We start from the raw sequence: 17,946 nt of genomic DNA, 5'->3' as shown, positions 1-17,946 counted from the left end.
ACATTCTCAAGACCTTAAGATCAAAAGGTTCCAGCTTGGTATATGGTTCAACTCTTCAGAGTCAAAGGAACGACAGAGGGAACAGATAGCTACCGTTTCCCGAGAAAACTGCACAAGTCAACTGCCCCAGCTGTAAAGTTGCTGCCTGCACACACTACAGTGTAGAAACAGTGCAGCAGTCAACTTTATGGGGAGTGTCTTTTACCTACCTTGCTTACATCATCCTAGTGATGTCACAAATGCATTATTAACATCAAGGAAGGTAAAACAAATCATTGGTATACTTAGAGAATTCACTCAAGCTATTCACTGTGATTGATCATCAAGAAAACGATTCTCAAGTGCATCAAAAACAAAGAACAACACTACTACGGACCAGTTCCCCATATCAAGTTATTGTATGTCCTTAGTTGAGTTGTAACTTTGTAATAGATCTTCAATTGTAATTTCTACTTACCTTGTTTAGAAGCATTGCGTAGGAAACCCTTCTATAAATCATAAACTCTTGTGTTTGTGTCTTGGATAGAGTTAGTCGAGTTGTAAAGTCTTTGTAATAGAGTTATTACAAAGTGGCTTGTAATACAGTGTTACAAGCTAGTAAGAGATTAAGAGGTTAATTCCTAGGTTACATAGGTTGTAATCTGAAAGTTGCTCAGTAGTGAAATTGAAATCCTACAAGGGTAGGTCGTGGTTTTTAATCCCGTTGAGATGGGAATTTTCCACGTAAAATTCCTCCTGTCATTTACTCACTGTTGTGTGCGTAGTTTCTGTGGGAACTTATATATGTGGGAACTTATAGAGAACTTGGTTCTCTATATAGTTTGGTGGACCCTTAAATTCTATCAATTGGTATCAGAGCATGTTCTTTCTATCAGGCTAACACCTAGAAAGGGTCCTCATGGCTGCTCCACCAAACTTTGAAGAAGGTCAGTCCACCTACAGGCCACCAAGGTTCAATGGCCAGTATTATGGATGGTGGAAGATAAGGATGCACGATTTTATCATGGCTGAAGATTCCGAGCTCTGTGACGTCATCTATGATGGACCCTTCATTCCCACAGAAACCTGTGGTGACCTTGATGTAACTATTCCCAAAACAAGAAAAGAATTTAATAATGCCGACCGGAAAGCCATAGAGAAGAATTTTCGTGCAAAAATAATCCTTGTCTGTGGTATTGGTCCTGATGAATACAATAGGATATCGGAATGTCAGTCAGCCAAGGAAATCTGGGAAGCTCTTCAGATACTCATTGTAGTGTGCGTGTTTTCTGTGGGAACTTATATCTGTGGGAACTTATAAAGAACATGATACTCTATATAGTTTGGTGGACCCTTAAATTCTATCACGAACACTTCGGGAAACCTAGTCAACTTGAGATTTCTACATCATCTTAAGCGGCTATATGATTTACCTAGTTACAGCTGGGGTGCAGCTGTGCTAGGCTACCTGTATAGGCGGATGTGCTGGGCTAGCATGGGCACCCAGAGAAATATTGCCGGATTTTTACCTCTATTGCAGGTGAAAACATAGTCAATTCTTTTCATGATTATAACATATATAGTAAAAACATACAATAAATTTTATGTCCACTATCTATATTAGGTTTGGGCCTGGGAGCGGTTCCTGCAGTTCCAGCCACCTCTACCACCCATTGCTCCGTATGCACCACCTCCACCGTTTCTCCCTTTAGCTTGGAGGTGGGTTGATAGGCGAGGCTACAGACGCGAGTTCGAGGCTCGACATCATCTCCCCTATTACAGGGATTTGTTGGATTTTCTTGAAGGCGCGTAGGTACATGTATACTTAAGTTTACTTGGCCTGGCTTTATATGTGTTGTGTTTACTCATGATTCCTGTGTTTAATTAATAGTTCTTATAGAGGCCATACAGCGACGCACTCATAGCTGTTTTGCTCGATTATTGCTCCTGCGACCGAGCTATGTAGAGCTTTTCCGTCCCACTAATATGTCTCGATATTGTCGAGCATCATGATACCGAGGATACTCCTTCGCCAGTTTAGTCGACCGCAGCTCGTACCTATTATTCCCACTTGGCTTAGGACACATTACCAGCGGGATCATCGTTCCAGGGTTGACCAGACATACGTCACCTGGCTAGAGGCCCAGATTGAGATTTGGGACCATAGGTATGACCTGATTCCGCCACCCCCTCCACCTGAGCGTACGGATGGCGAGCATGAGTATATGGGTTGGTATCGCAGCGTTACCTGACTTCTCCTCGGGAATCCCATTCACCGCGCTGGTGGTCGGTACATTCCATACGTCAGGAGGCATGAGGCACTGGTATGTTATTTGTTATACTTACTTATAACATTAAATTATCCTTCCGTAATTAATATTTTACATGTTATGCAGGATTTTGGATTCCATCAGTTCTACCAGTTGGGACTGCAGATGCTGCAGCATATACCGGCGAGGGAGCGACAACTTTGCACAAGTATAGCCGGCAGGTTACAGATCTGGCTGCCCAGACATTGAGGCGTACCCGAGATGATGAATGCTTAAGATACGAGGCTGCCTATGTGCCGCCAGAAAAGTACCATCATGGGCCACTAGTAGAGCCTGAACGTGGTAGACGTGGGCAGAGAGAAAGGGGTGTCCCACGAGGTTGTGGTGGTCGGCGAGGACGGGATCCCCAGCAAGGGGCGTTGAGGCACCCATGGACAATATTAAAGATGATCAGACAGGTGACCACCCTGAGCCACATGATGCTCATCATGACATGTCGTCATTCAGCCTTCAATTGTTGCCAGGGACTTCTCAGTTGACCCCGTCAGCTCTATTATTGATCGCGGGCACGTCCATTACGCGACATGAGTGGGATCGGTATTTTCCTGATCCCTAGAGCCATCGATAGTTGTTGATTCTCCTCCGACACGAGAGGTGCATAGTGGGCGATGACTGAGTTATGGCTCATCACTAAGGGATGTTGAGGATCTACCACATACTTCATCTACTCCCGTGCACCTCGATTTTCCGACAGAGCCTTGCGGTGCTACTCATGCGCAGGTTTGTTTGTATTACTATTATTTCTATTTGTTTTTATCTCATTGATTAGTTAGTAATATCTAAAGCATTTTTATTTTTTTTAAAGACATCAGCATCGCTCATCACGGAGGCCGCATTGTGCGATACTGAGATGCCGGAGACGGATGATCTTATTCAAAAGCCCGCTGAGACCATGGTATGACCATTAAATTTTTTTTCCTAACACGTACGTTAGTAATTATTATTTCATATAGTAAAATATCTTATTATTCTGTAGGTTACTGCCGGCCCGACGGCCGGATCTACCGAGTCTGCCATCCTTACCGACGATCATGCTGCAGCGCATCCTCTGATAAAGAAGCGATGTGATGAAGATGATCCCGATAGCGTAGCCGGGCGGGATGGGATGCGCCTTAGGCCAGCCAATGCTTTAAAGCATACAGGTTGTGGGACACATTGACATTTATTATTATTTGTATATATGACATTAAATATATAATAGCCACATTATTTATGTTTTACATAATTTGCACATGTGTTTTTATTTCTCGAGATATTTATTAGTTTAACACTTCAACACAAAAAAAAAAGACAGCTTAACATAAAATTTAAATTCGTTACCAATTAAAGATAATGCATGGCACGTGTAACATAAAAGTAAAATACTACACTCAACGCATCAATGTGTTTGTTTAGTTACTATCGCCCATTATTCTGTGCTTCAACCACTTAAATTTCTCCTCCAACCTATTTTTTTCTTCTTCTGCCTCTTTTAGTTTCTCCTGCAATGCCGCAAGTTGTTCTTGTGGTTTCATAATTTGGAGTTCGTATTCACTCATCAGATTCCAAATATTTAGCAAACATGATTTATAGTATTCCTGATTAATGGGTTCATCATACCATTCATCAAAACCACATTTTTCCGTCCTACCAATGAGAGAATAACACAAGACTATTAATTAACATGTTATAAGAAAAGTATTAACAAACATTTCTTCCAAGAATTAAAACTTATAACTTGTTTACACATCCAACGTCTGCGCCCCAGAATACAATTTAACCAACATGGCTTCAAAATCGTACGTTTGTCACAGTAACATCTTGGTACGTAATAGCGTCCAAACATATCGTAATGCTCGAAAATAAAAAATTAATGGAAAGTTTTTCTATTCGTTTCGTTACGACGCAAATAATAACTAAAATGCGTGAGGTTTTTATAGGCAGCTAGGAGTGATTTTAGGTTACATAACGCATATTGGTGAGGCACCATATTTCGCGTGATAATGATTCTTTCGGGTACAAGTGGGTCCAGCTTTTTCAGTACGATAGCTTTTTCAGGTCATCAGCTTTTTCAGTCTGATAGCTTTTTCAAGTCGACATGACAATACACATAGCGCATATTGGTGAGGCGCTATGTTTCGCGTGATAATGATTCTTTCGGGTACAAGTTGGTCCAGCATTTCAGGTCATCAGCTTTTTCAGTCCGACAGCTTTTCCAGGTCGATATGACAATCCACATAGCGCATATTGGTGAGGTGCTATGTTTCGCGCGATAATGATTATTTCGTGTACAAGATGGTCCAGCATTTCAGGTCATCAGCTTTTTCAGTCCGACAACTTTTTCAGGTCGACATAATAATACACATAGCGCATATTGGTGAGGCGCTATGTTTCGCGTTCATACATGTCGACATGCAACTTAATTCTTCTTAAGTTGAAGCAAGAGATCAATACTCAAATACCATTTGAAGAACCAGAACAACATCCAATTCAAAGATGCCACTAACATTTAATAAGTGGTTTACGAAGAGGCAAAAAGGTGAAGGTAGTTCCAAAGATCCAAATGGAACACGTCATAACACAATCGATCCCTACCTTAAAAAATATGCTAGGTTGCTATATTGATTTGGTTGATGACAAGTGGTATGGTATTCTGCGTCCCTTGGAAAATAAGCCTATCAATATACACACTGATCTACAAGTTGCAGGACACATTATTGAGGGTGAAGCACATTCTACAAAGCCTGAAGGTATGCGAATTTGGGGTAAAAAACTACAATAGCTTACCCTTTACTCAAAATGGCGTGATTATGAAGTACTATGTCACTGGCATGGGCTTGTTGTACCACAAGCACTGTCTTCAACCTTCCAAACAAACACACACAAAGATGAACCAGAAGTGATTCGGCATTTAATGAAGGAGATTCTAGAGATGGAAAAGGCACTTGATGTTCATCATGTTATCGATGATCTTAACTACCTGGAAGGAACGGAGGATCAGTACTGAGATTTATTAGAAAATGAAAAATTGCATAGAGATAATGAGTATCCTATTTTTCCAACAGTTGTCGAGTGGTAGGGACTGCCTAAGTTTCTACCACAAACGTTGGACGTAGGAGTCCCATATTATTGTAGAAATCAAGCAAGTAGTCTTATTGATAATAGCGATAAAATATGAGAAATGTGTGTTAGTTGGGGCCTAGATTACGATGCCCTTGATCCTAAAGTGTGTGTACAAGATGTTGACGAAGAAGATGAAGACGGTGACAACGAAATAGTGCCAAACAACGACGATAATGGCGAATGAATTTTTTTTATTCCTTGGGATGTATGTTAAACTGTTGTATTGAATCTTTAATTATAAATAATAATTAGATTTAACCCCATTGGAAATATAATTTTATTTCATACATTTTGCAACTTGAACATTTACATAAATTTAGTACAATAAAATTACTCCAATAAAACACTACATTTATCCTTGATAATTGGGCACATTGGATGAACTGCCACCTGGTGCTGAATTACCACCACTTCCCAAACCAGCTGAAGGACATTTACGATGGTCGTGTCCAGTTTGGGAACATATGCCATATTTACGTGCATAAACGGTATCACCAACATCCATTTGGTTCCATATACGCATTCTTTTTTGTACTTGCTATTGACGCACATAATCCTTGTTACACGCCATTTTAAATGGTTCCGGCGGCCAATAATGCTTAGCACCCACTGGATGCAACTGTCCACTATAGTTGTTTAAGTATGCAGCAACACTATATTCTTTATCAGTGTACCTCGTTGCCGCGAAACCTGTATATTGAAAGCACTTCATGGTATGTGAGCATGGCAAGTGATAGATTGATCATTTTTCACAGAAGCATAATCTTCTGGCTTCATTGAAAGTGTGTGTATTATTCCCATTGTTGTGATGCAGACCAGTGCGAACTTCAAAAATATTTCGCTCGCTGCAATACTGTAAAAATGAATGTCACTGTACTCGTTTCCTATATTTCTCAAATAGTTTCATTGGTTGTGGCATAAACTCAACACCCCTTTCCATCAATGACGATGCACCTCTAGATCTTTCAACAAACCTCTCTGCCATCTGCTTGAATGACATCCGCACCATGGCAGTGACTGGCAATTCACGTGCAGACTTCAATAACCCATTGAAAGACTCTGACATATTTGTAGTCAGAATTCCCCATCTTCTACCACCATCCACATGCAAAGTCAACTTGTCAAGCTCATGTCGCATCAACCAATGATAGGCTTCTGGGTCTTCCTGCCTAATCAATTCCATTCGCCTCCTGAATTTACACTTTTGGTGATCTGTTGCAGCCATCCATATTAAATCATGCACTTGTTCGGATAAGCCCTCTGGAAGTTGGCCTTCAAGTACCTAACACAGTAACGGTGGTAGGCATACGGTTCCTGCCATGCACGCTGTCACACTTCCTTTTTCCCGAGGGATAGGGAGTTTTTTCAATTAAAGCGATATTAATCGAAATGGGATTATATAATTTAGTTTAGAGTCGCCACTTGGAATAATTGTTATGGTGTCCCAAGTTACCGGTTTATTTTAGAATCCCAAATCGAGGAAGTTGACTCTATTTTTGGTCCGCGAACACAAAAAATCGGGTAAGGAATTCTGTTAACCCGGGAGAAGGTGTGAGGTACTCCCGAGTTCCGTAGTTTTGGCACGGTCGCTTTAATCATACTTGGCTTAATTAAATTTTTTTATTACTCATTTTAAAACCTATGTACATTTACCTTTTTACCCGCTTTTAATTATGGCGTTATGGATTTAATCTTTGAAACGGATCACGTGTGCGTAAATCCGTTTTATTTTGGGGTGCTTAAAACTATGTCACGCGTACGTGTACACAATTAATCATATTTTATTAATTATCAAGATTGTTTTGGCCAAAGTCGCGCGAATGCGTACTTTGATTTTATTTTTAGAGAATTATAATCATGTAGTCATAGGTTATGGAAATTATTATTATGGATAAGTGTATTACTTTGATATTATTACAGTTTAGAGAATTATCTTCATTGCAAGCCATGGGTGGGCTAACAGTAGCAGAGTTTCGGAGTTGGGCCAGCTCTGTAGGTCCAAATCTGCTTTCTTTCCTAAGAATTGGAACCAAACCCATTTCCTATTGCTCTTCACATCACTGTTAATATACTTAAGGGATTAAATTTTTATTAAAGAAACTAAAATAATGATATATAAGATAATATTAATTCATGAGTCAAAAAATTAAAACAAAAGACCAAGACAACAAAACATCAACTAAGGGAACCAAACATCACGCCATTTTTTCAAACAAAAAAAAATACAGAAAGGGCCAATAGAAAAAAATCTTCCAAATAACAATATATATTATCCCAGACTTTAATGCTTAATCAAACAATTAATGATCTTAAATTTTCAATAAGTCATAAAGACAAGATCTGAAAAATAAAATACCTCTAGCGAATCAACTTTATTCTCAGGACCGTGGTGACCTCAACGAAGACGGAGACACAAAGTCAGAACCTTCTTACGTTTATTAGGATACTTCAAAGGTATTTTTAGGCTTGAATTTGGGGCATTTTCGAGTCTTAAACGGGGTGATAAATTGTTGAATTTTTCTAAAGAAAGAGGAAGAAAGAATGACAGCTAAGAAAGAATGTAACAAAGCTAAAAAATATATATTAAATTTCTAAAACTATTTACATAGTAGAAGGTGATAAAAATTCAAATATAGTAAATAATTAGGTGCTCACAGCTGCCCCTCTTTGCATGAAAACATGAAGAGTTTTCACGCAAAGTCTAGGTGAGCCATGACTAATTTTTGGCTATACCATTATTCAAAAGGGAAGAGAAAAGAGAAAAGAGTGCAACCGATTCCTGGTTTGGACGACCTACTTATCCCGGGTTATAGGGAAATCAGGTCACATATAGTTCCAGGAGAATGGTGAAATGATGAGTTGAGGAGTCGAGTGAGGTTCCGTCGAGGTTCCGGTCCGCGGTCCTGCTATTATATCAAACGAAAAAAGAAACTAACAAGCCTATCAGCTATGAGTTACAAGATTTCGATCTATGAGTCTTCTGAAACTATATACATTTACCTTTTTACCTACTTTTAATTATGGCGTTATGGATTTAATCTTTGAAACGGATCACGTGTGCGTAAATCCGTTTTACTTTGGGGCGCTTAAAACTATGTCACGCGTACGTGTACACAATTAATCACTCTTTATTAATTATCAAGATTGTTTTGGCCAAAGTCGCGTGAACGCATACTTTGATTTTATTTTTAGGGAATCGTAATTATGTCACGCGAACGTGTACATAATCGCGATAGATTAATTAAAAGAGCCATAGGTTATGGAAATTATTATTATGGATAAGTGTATTACTTTGCTATTATTACAGTTTAGAGAATTATCTTCATTGCAAGTCATGGATGGGCTAATAGTAGCAGAGTTTTGGAGTTTGGCCATTCTTTCAGTTTTAATCAAGTATTCAACTGCCCTCTTGAGGGTCCAATAGTCCTCAGTATCGTGTCCCACTTCTGCAGAGTGGTATTCACATCTAGCATCAGCTCGGTGTGAGGGGGACTCATGGTTCGGCTGGTTTGAGGCCACTGGCTACAGCAGACCTAAACTGATTAGCTTTTGGAACAAGCTTGAATACGATTCACCGATAGGGGTGAATTGATTTCTTCTGAGGGGCTCTCTTGGGTGAGGATTGCATTGGGGGACATTGTTGGGGGATTATATGAGGATTGGTAGGGATGAGCATTTCTGCGAGGTAGAGCTCGGTTTTGTGTATGATATTGTGGCCGCGTGTAAGGTTGAACGTTCATCACCGCATAAGGAGGTGGTGCCACGACATAATCAGCATGTTGATGGGGATAATATTGTTGTGGGATCATAGGAAGCATATACGATTGGTCGGATGACCTGTGGGACCTCCTTGAACTAGAAGCCATCATAGCTCCATCTTCTCTCTCGTTTCTGTTCATTAAACCCCCCGAACCATTCTGAACGACCTGTGATACGGCCTTAAAATCAGCTTGACTCAAGATTTAGCCCGTTTTCAAACTATTTTCGACCATCTCCCCAATTTTGATAACCTCAGCGAACGATCTACCTATAACAGATATCATGTTCTGGAAGTAGTCCGCATCTTTGGCCTATAGGAATACCGTAACCATTTCAGGTTCGTCCATTGGAGGCTTTACCCTGGCGGCTTGCTCGCGCCATTTGACAGCATATTCACGGAAGCCTTCTGTTGTTTTCTTTTTCAAATTGGACAAAGAGTTCTGTTTTTGGACTTTTTCACTCTTGCTTTTTTATCTTTTTTTTTCACTCGGTTTATTTAATGGCTTTGATCGAATCCGATGAGAATTGCCTACATATCATGACGCTGCATGAATCAGATCATTACGTAGTTCAGAAAAATCGAGAATAAAGTAAATAAGCTAACTCTTTTTCTAATTTATTTATCAATCTCTTTTTTGTTTTTTTTTTTGAAAATCATACCACAAAAACTCCTAAAAAGGAAATTTTTTGGATTTTGAATTTTCTCTTTTTTTTTATATATTCGAAATTTTCAAAAGAAAGACTTCTAAATAAGAAAGAAAATATTTTGGGATTTTTGTTTTTAATTTTATTTTTTGATAATTTTCGAAAGAAAGAAAATATTTTTTTGAATTTTGATTTTTTATTTAAATTTTGAATTTTTGGAGAAAGACTTTTGAAAAAGGAAGAAAATATTTTTGGAGTTTTGGAATTTAACGTCTAAAAGAAAGACTTCAAATGAAGGAATTAAAGGAAAATATTTTTGGATTTTTATAAATTGGGGTCAGAACAGATGAAGTTTGCCTACGTATATCATATCCGGTGAGAATCAGACCCGCGTAGTTCGGTCAGTTTTGACACAAACGAGAAAAAAATGCTTTTGAAGATATTGACTCATTTGGAAATGACTCTCTTTTTTTTGTTTTTTGTTTTAACAATTTCGGCATAGTTTCGGGACTTTTTTCAAATACCAGAGTTTTCAGAACCGGGAAAATTTCTCTCTCCTACCTATCTCTTGATTTTTCTCTTGATTTTCTTTCCCTAGCCGATCAACATGCAAGCCGAAATAAATAAATGTACAAATAGCACGTAGGATGCATCAGGATGGTCTTTTATTTTTGGGTACACCTGCCCTAGACGGACCCAACCCCTGTGTTGAGTCCCCAAAGTCAAATGCACATGATGCAAACAAACGTTCCTACTAAGGATACGGCATGAGGCTATGTTATTGTAGGTTTAAAATCCTGGGGGGAGTGTTTTAGACCTGACTTACCCAAGCGGACAGCTCAAGCCGAGGTGGGGGCAACGTACCGAGAACACGAAAGTTTACCTGGCCTAGTTACTGATCCAGCCTTGTTCTATTTGGTATGACCTCTAACAGAAAAGTGGGTCACGTGCACATGTGAACCATAAATTCAGAAGACTCAGAAGGGAGGCGTAAGAAGGCAGTTTATATAGTTCAAATAATATCAAAGCGGTAAATGAGCGGCAATTAGCACATTAGGCCCACAAACACAGTAATATCAACAATCAATAAAGTCAAGTATATATCACATTACAAGCTCGAATTCTGAACCCTGAACCAGAAGTTCTGGGTTCTTGTCCCCAACAGAGTCGCCAGCGCTGTCACACCTTTTTTTTTTTCCGAGGGATAGGGAGTTTTTCCAATTAAAGTGACATTAATCGAAATGAGATTATTTAATTTAGTTTAGAGCCACCACTTGGAATAATTGTTATGGTGTCCCAAGTCACCGGTTTATTTTAGAATCCCAAATCGAGGAAGTTGACTCTATTTTTGGTCTGCAAACACAGAAGATCGGGTAAGGAATTCTGTTAACCCGGGAGAAGTTGTGAGGCACTCCCGAGTTTCGTGGTTTTAGCAAGGTCGCTTTAATCATATTTGGCTTAATTAAATTATTTTATTACTCATTTTAAAACCTATGTACATTTATCTTTTTACCCGCTTTTAATTATGGCGTTATGTATTTAATCTTTGAAACGGATCATGTGTGCATAAATCTGTTTTATTTTGGGGTACTTAAAACTATGTCACGCGTAGGTGCACACAATTAGTCACGCTTTATTAATTATTAAGATTGTTCTGGCCAAAGTCGCGCGAACGCGTACTTTGATTTTATTTTTATGGAATCGCAATCATGTCACGCGAACATGTACATAATCGCGATAGATTAATTAAAAGCGCCATAGGTTATGAAAATTATTATTATGGATAAGTGTATTACTTTGATATTATTACAGTTTAGAGAAGTATCTTCATTGACACTCATGGATGGGCTAATAGTAGCAGAGTTTCGGAGTTGGGCCAGCTCTGTAGGTCCAAATCTTCTTTCTTTCCTAAGAATTGGAACCAAACCCATTTTCCATTATTCTTCACATCACTGTTTATATACTTAAGGGATTAAATTTTTATTAAACAAATTAAAATAATAATAGATAAGATAATATTAATTCATGAGTCAAGAAATTAAAACAAAAGACCCAAACAACAAAACATCAACTAAGGGAACCAAACATCACGCCATTTTTTCAAACAAAACAAAATGCAGAAAGGGCCAAAAGAAAAAAATCTTTCAAATAACAATATATATTATCCCAGACTTTATTGCTTAATCAAACAATTAATTATCTTAAATTTTCAATAAGTCATAAAGACAAGATCTGAAAAATAAAATACCTCTAGCGAATCAACTTTATTTTCAGGACCGTGATGATCTCAACGAAGACGGAAACACAAAGTCGGAACCTTATTACGTTTATTAGGATACTTCAAAGCTGTTTTTAGGCTTGAATTTGGGGCATTTTTGAGTCTTAAACGGGGTGATAAATTGTTGGATTTTTCGAAAGAAAGAGGAAGAAAGAATGACATGAGTAGAAACTCCATTAACATAAAACAACAACAACAACTACCCAGTAAAATCCCACTAGTCGGGTCTGGGGAGGGTAGTGTGTACGTAGACATTACCCCTACCCTGGGGTAGAGAGGCTGTTTCCAAATGACTCTCGGCATCCTTCCCTCCAAGAACTCTCCACCTTGCTCTTGGGGTGACTCGAACTCACAACCTCTTGGTTGGAAGTGGAGGGTGCTTACCATCAGAGCAACCCATCTTGTCAGAAATTCCATTAACATAGAAGAAGAAGAAAAATCTCTCAATTCCCGCCTCTCTTTTTTCTCTTTTTCTCCTCACATTTCTCTTCTATTTATAGAAAAAATTTCGGATTTTTTCAAATTTGTTTTTATTATTTTATTATTTTTTGATTAAAAATAATTCCTACTTCCCATTTTTTTCTTTTAAAAAAAAAAAATTCCCACTTTCCATTACTTTTATTTTTTAATTTCTCACTTTTTTACTTTTATTATATTTAAATTCTCACTTTTTTTTACTTTTCTTTTTTTATTTTTCACTTATTTTACTTTTCTTTTTTTAATTTCCACTTTATTTTAATTTTTTTAAATAAAAAAATCAGCTACATTACTTTTATTTTTTAATTCCAAATTTCTTTTACTTTTTATTTTTTTAAATTTCTACATTCTTTTACTTTTATTTTTTTATTCCATACTTTTAATTTTCCTATTATTTTATTCCCATCCGAAAATTTTAAAAAAAATATTTATTTATTTCGGTTTTTGTTACATTATTTTATTTTAAAATAAAGATAAAAAAGAAAAATAATACTAATAGTAATAATTGACCTTTTAAATTATTTTTAATTTTTACCCTATAAAAATCTGTAACAAAGCTAAAAAATATATATTAAATTTCTAAAAATATTTACATAGTAGAAGGTGATAAAAATTCAAACATAGTAAATAATTAGGTGCTCACAGCTGCCCCCTCTTTGCTTGGAAACATAAAAAGTTTTCACCCAAAGACTAGGTGAGCCATGACTAATTTTTGGCCATACCATTATTCAAAAGGGAAGAGAAAAGAGAAAAGAGTGCAACTGAGTCCTGGTTTGGACGGCCTACTTATCCCAGGTTATAGGGGAATCAGGTCACGTGTAGTTCCAGGAGAATGGTAAAATGATGAGTTGAGGAGTCGAGTGAGGTTCCGTCGAGGCTCCGGTCTGCGGTCCTACTATTATATCAAAAGAAAAAAGAAACTAAACAAGCCTATTAGCTATGAGTTACAAGATCCCTATCTATGAGTCTTCTGAAACTTGATCTTGAGTCTTGACTGGTTCTTCATGCAGACTCTGATCTAAACCTTGATTCTCGCTAGCTGTAGGTGCTAGTTCATTGTTCTATAGCTTCTTCTAATCAAAACGGGACTCCAAAGCTCGTGGCTTTAGTCATGTCTTGACCATTCCACATCTTTTCAACTGCTTTTGCATTTTGAATTCGCCTATTTTCTTTTCTTTTATTCTGAATTGAGACTTCTTTTTTTGGTCATCTCGAACCTTGTGCCTCAAGGTAAAACCTACTCAAACACCAAAACAAACAAACGAACGAAATTTTTCTGCCCCAGTTTGCACTAGGAAAATTTCGTGAGTTATTGTAACAAAATTCTAAACTACTTCTTTATTGAAAGCAATAAAAGGTCGGGAATGGTGTACCCCAAAAAAAATAGAGACTAGGGAATAAAGACCCTATGTCTAAAATAAAAAAAACTAAGGAGTGGAGACCCTATGTTGGAAAAGCGACTAGGGATTGGTGTATCCTGATACTGGTAAGGAAATATAACCAGGGGATGGTACCCTATATTATGGAAAAAGAATGTAATCAGGGGTTGGTACCCTGTATTACTGAAAAGAATGTAATTATGGGATTTTATCTTGTATTACTGAAAGGAAATGTAACCAGGGGATGGCACCATGTATTACGGAAAAGAAATGTAACCAGGGGTTGGTGCCATGTATTACTGAAATGAGCTGGATCCCCCTAAGCAAAAAGTTTCTACCTGGGTTAAGCTACGTAAAACAACCTGAGCGCAGAGTACTTCTACCTAGAAACTATGAGCTGGATCCCCCTAGAAGAAAAGGTTCTACCTGGGTTAAGCTACCAAAAACAGCATGGACGAAGAGTACTTCTACCCGGAACTATGAGCTGGATCCCCCTAGGCGAAAAGGTTCTACTTGGGTTAAGCTACAAAAAATAGCCTGGGCAAAGAGTACTTCTACCCGGAACTATGAGCTGGATCCCCCTAGGCAAAAATGTTCTATCTGGGTTAAGCTACGAAAAACAAGCCTGGGCGAAGTGTACTTCTACCCGGAACTATGAGCTGGATCCTCCTAGGTGAAAAGGTTCTACCTAAGTTAAACTACGTAAAACAACATGAGCGAAGAGTACTTCTACCCGAAACTATGAGTTGGATCCCCCTAGGTGAAAAGGTTGTACCTGGGTTAAGCTACGAAAAACAACCTGGGCGAAGAGTACTTCTACCCGGAACTATGAGCTGGATCCCCCTAGGCTAAAAGGTTCTACCTGGGTTAAGCTACGTAAAACAACATGAGCGAAGAGTACTTCTACCTGGAACTATGAGCTGGATCCCCCTAGGCGAAAAGGTTCTACCTGGGTTAAGCTACGTAAAATAACCTGGGCGAAGAGTACTTCTACTCGAAAACTATGAGCTGGATTTCCCTAGGCGAAAAGATTCTACCTGGGTTAAGCTACGTAAAATAACCTGAGTGAAGAGTACTTCTACCCGAAACTATGAGCTGGATCCCCTAGGCGAAAAGGTTCTACCTGGGTTAAGCTACGAAAAATAGCCTGGGCGAAGAGTACTTCTACCCGGAACTATGAGCTGGATCCCCCTAGGCGAAAAGGTTCTACTTGGGTTAAGCTACGAAAAACATCCTGGGCGAAGAGTACTTCTACCCGAAACTATGAGCTGGATCCCCCTAGGCGAAAAGGTTCTACCTGGGTTAAGCTACAAAAACATCCGGAGCGAAGAGTACTTCTAGCCGGAACTATGAGCTGGATCCCCCTAGGCGAAAAGGTTCTATCTGGGTTAAGCTACGTAAAACAACCTGAGCGAAGAGTACTTCTACCCGAACTATGAGCTGGATCCCCTTAGGCGAAAAGGTTCTACCTAGGTTAAGCTACGAAAAACAACTCGAGCGAAGAGTACTTCTACCCGGAACTATGAGCTGGATCCCCCTAGGCAAAAAGGTTCTACCTGGGTTAAGCTACAAAAAGCAAACCTGGGAGAAGAGTACTTCTACCCGGAACTATGAGTTGGATCCCCCTAGGTTAAAAGATTCTATGTAAAACATCATGAGTAAAGAGTACTTCTACCGGAAAATATGAGTTGGATCCCCCTAGGCGAAACGGTTCTACCAGGGTTAAGCTACGAAAATAATCTGTAATAGTGATGCATGTTGAAAATAAAAGAAAATAGAGATTTTGCGAAACTCACCTTTGATGACATTCGTCCTTTAGGAATCGCCATTCTGCACTACTTTATTCCTACTGCAAACAAAGAAAAATTGTGAGTTTTAAAAGTGGTGGTCGGTTTGTGGCCTTAATGTCTTTGGTAGCTTGGCTTTGTGCCCATCTTCTTTTGATGATTATTTCAACCTGCCACTAAATGTTTCCTGAATACCACTTGCATTTCTGGCTCCAGAGAGCCTTTGACTTTTCAAACTTTTACATGACGGTTGGTCGCGTGGGACTTAACCTTTTCACCTTATTTTGCCTTTGTGGCATTTCACTTTACTTCTTTCCTTAACACTTTTAATTTTAGAGCATTAGGGAACCTTTGGCTTTTCAAACTTTGCCAAAACAGTTAGCCACTTGGTACTTAAACTTTTCAACTTCATTTTGGCCTTATAGGCACTTTCAATTTGATTTCCTCCTTACAAGAGTTTTTGATTTTGAAGCATCGGCCACCATGTCCTGTCGGGGTCGACTTGATGCCCCTGCCGAGGCTGGGTGCCTTTTTGCATATTAGCTTGTATCAAACGCCCTGTAAATCAGTCTTGCTATCTCTTCTTTGCCTTAGTTTTGGAACAGAGTTAGATCGAAAGGGATTCAAAGGAAAACAAACAATGGAATGGACAATAAATTTAGATAAGGGGTATCCCTTTCGGGTGAAGGAAAGAAGGACTTATCTGGAGTACATATGGACTTCAATGAATATGACATGCCTTTTGGACTGAATGCCTGATCTGTGTAAACCGTCCGACTCTTAGAAATGCATCACAACTTTTGCCTCGAAACCAAGAAACCTTGCCCAGGACTGTCAATACCGATGGTTGTGAGGATCCTCTTTTCGATCAGTGGCGCCCTTTGTGGGTTTTCACCAGTCGACCTCTCTCTTCTCACCATCTCCTTATAGTGCTCCTTGCGAGTTTTCACTAAAAAAAACTCTCTCATTTTAGTTTCTTTACTCACCATTGCCTTACGGTGCCCATGAGGGTTTTCACCAATAAGACTCTCTTATTTTATTTCTCTCATTTTGGTTGTACCAGATCCAAGTAACTGTATCCTCCAATTTTGAACATTCTCGTTGATTGATTGGAAGGACTTGAAAAGGATTTGGGTAAAAAGAATTTGGATTGAATTACTATTTTGGAACCTCTGAGGCGAGACCATCGCCGAACCATTGTAACATCTGCCCCAGTTTCAACTTTTGGGGGAATGTGAATTTTTGTTTTGGTGTGACTGAACCCCAGAGAGAGGCTGCCTACGTATCCTTTCGGAATCAAGTCGAACGTAGTTTAATGAACTTTGTTTTTGATTTTCTTTCGTTTTCTTTTTCTTCTGTTTCTTTTCTTTTCAATTTCTTTTTCCTTTCCTTTTTCCTCTTTTTTCATTTTTTATTTCATTTTCTTTTTGTCTTCTTTTTTATTTGTTTTTTTTTCAATAACACTTTCATGTTCCTAAGATGGTAATCAAAGAAAGTGAACCGGCTCAAAGGATTTGCAAAAGGTGAATAGTATTTAGATATTGAGAAAGAAAGCCTTCTTCATCCCAATCGGAGAACATTAATGTTATATAGAGGATCAAAAAATAGTACCTTTTGACTGTACCTGCGTTGACAGTTGTTTCAGGGATATTTTCTTCGATGTTTCCCAGGTACAACGCTCTCTTTTGGAAGTACACTCATTACCATGTATGGATCTTTCCAATCCGGGGCCAATTTTCCTTAAGCTGTTCCGAGTCTTTGTTTTAATTCCTTAAACTTATCTTCATTACATCCTAATTCTTGATTCATTATTTTGAAGTCTGACAGCGTTTTAGGATCTGAGCATGAAGTCCGCAAGCATGTCACGTCATTAAAATCTGCATTAACAGAACTGAAAAGAGAATAAAAAAAGTGACAAGATTAAGAAAAGAGACATTCCTCGATAATGAAATATTAATTTCATTTGATATGTGAATATTTAATAATTAAATCTTGTATAATTATGAAAATTAATTTTTTAATTTTATTATAGTCAAAAATAGAGTGAGTAACAAACAAACATATAAAATAATAAAACTAACATGTAAAATAATAAAACTAACATATTAAAGTAAAATAATGTAATTAATATTGTTCAATTTACAGTAGCCGACATGGAGGTTCCGCCTTTGCATCCCGGACCTGCCACGCTAGAGCTACTGTTGCTACAG

The 17,946-nt window shown here is 38.3% G+C and overlaps 1 protein-coding gene across 1 annotated transcript; it reads left to right on the top strand.

Moving 5' to 3' along the window:
• The first annotated feature begins 898 nt into the window (after window positions 1–898).
• LOC138895461 (uncharacterized) lies at window positions 899–1,300 on the top strand. The gene has a single exon (XM_070180148.1). It carries the CDS (start codon window positions 899–901, stop codon window positions 1,298–1,300), a length of 402 nt encoding a protein of 133 aa, XP_070036249.1.
• Window positions 1,301–17,946: the final 16,646 nt, after the last annotated feature.

Source organism: Nicotiana tomentosiformis, chromosome 7 (assembly GCF_000390325.3).
Source record: "Nicotiana tomentosiformis chromosome 7, ASM39032v3, whole genome shotgun sequence".
Classification (NCBI taxonomy): Eukaryota; Viridiplantae; Streptophyta; class Magnoliopsida; order Solanales; family Solanaceae; genus Nicotiana; species Nicotiana tomentosiformis.
The sequence above is the reverse complement of the archived record's forward strand: the minus strand, read 5'-3'. Positions and strand labels throughout refer to the sequence as shown.

Coding starts and splice junctions, on each gene's coding strand:
- LOC138895461 (XM_070180148.1), top strand. CDS start 899: ATGGCTGCTCCACCAAACTTTGAAGAAGGTCAGTCCACCTACAGGCCA.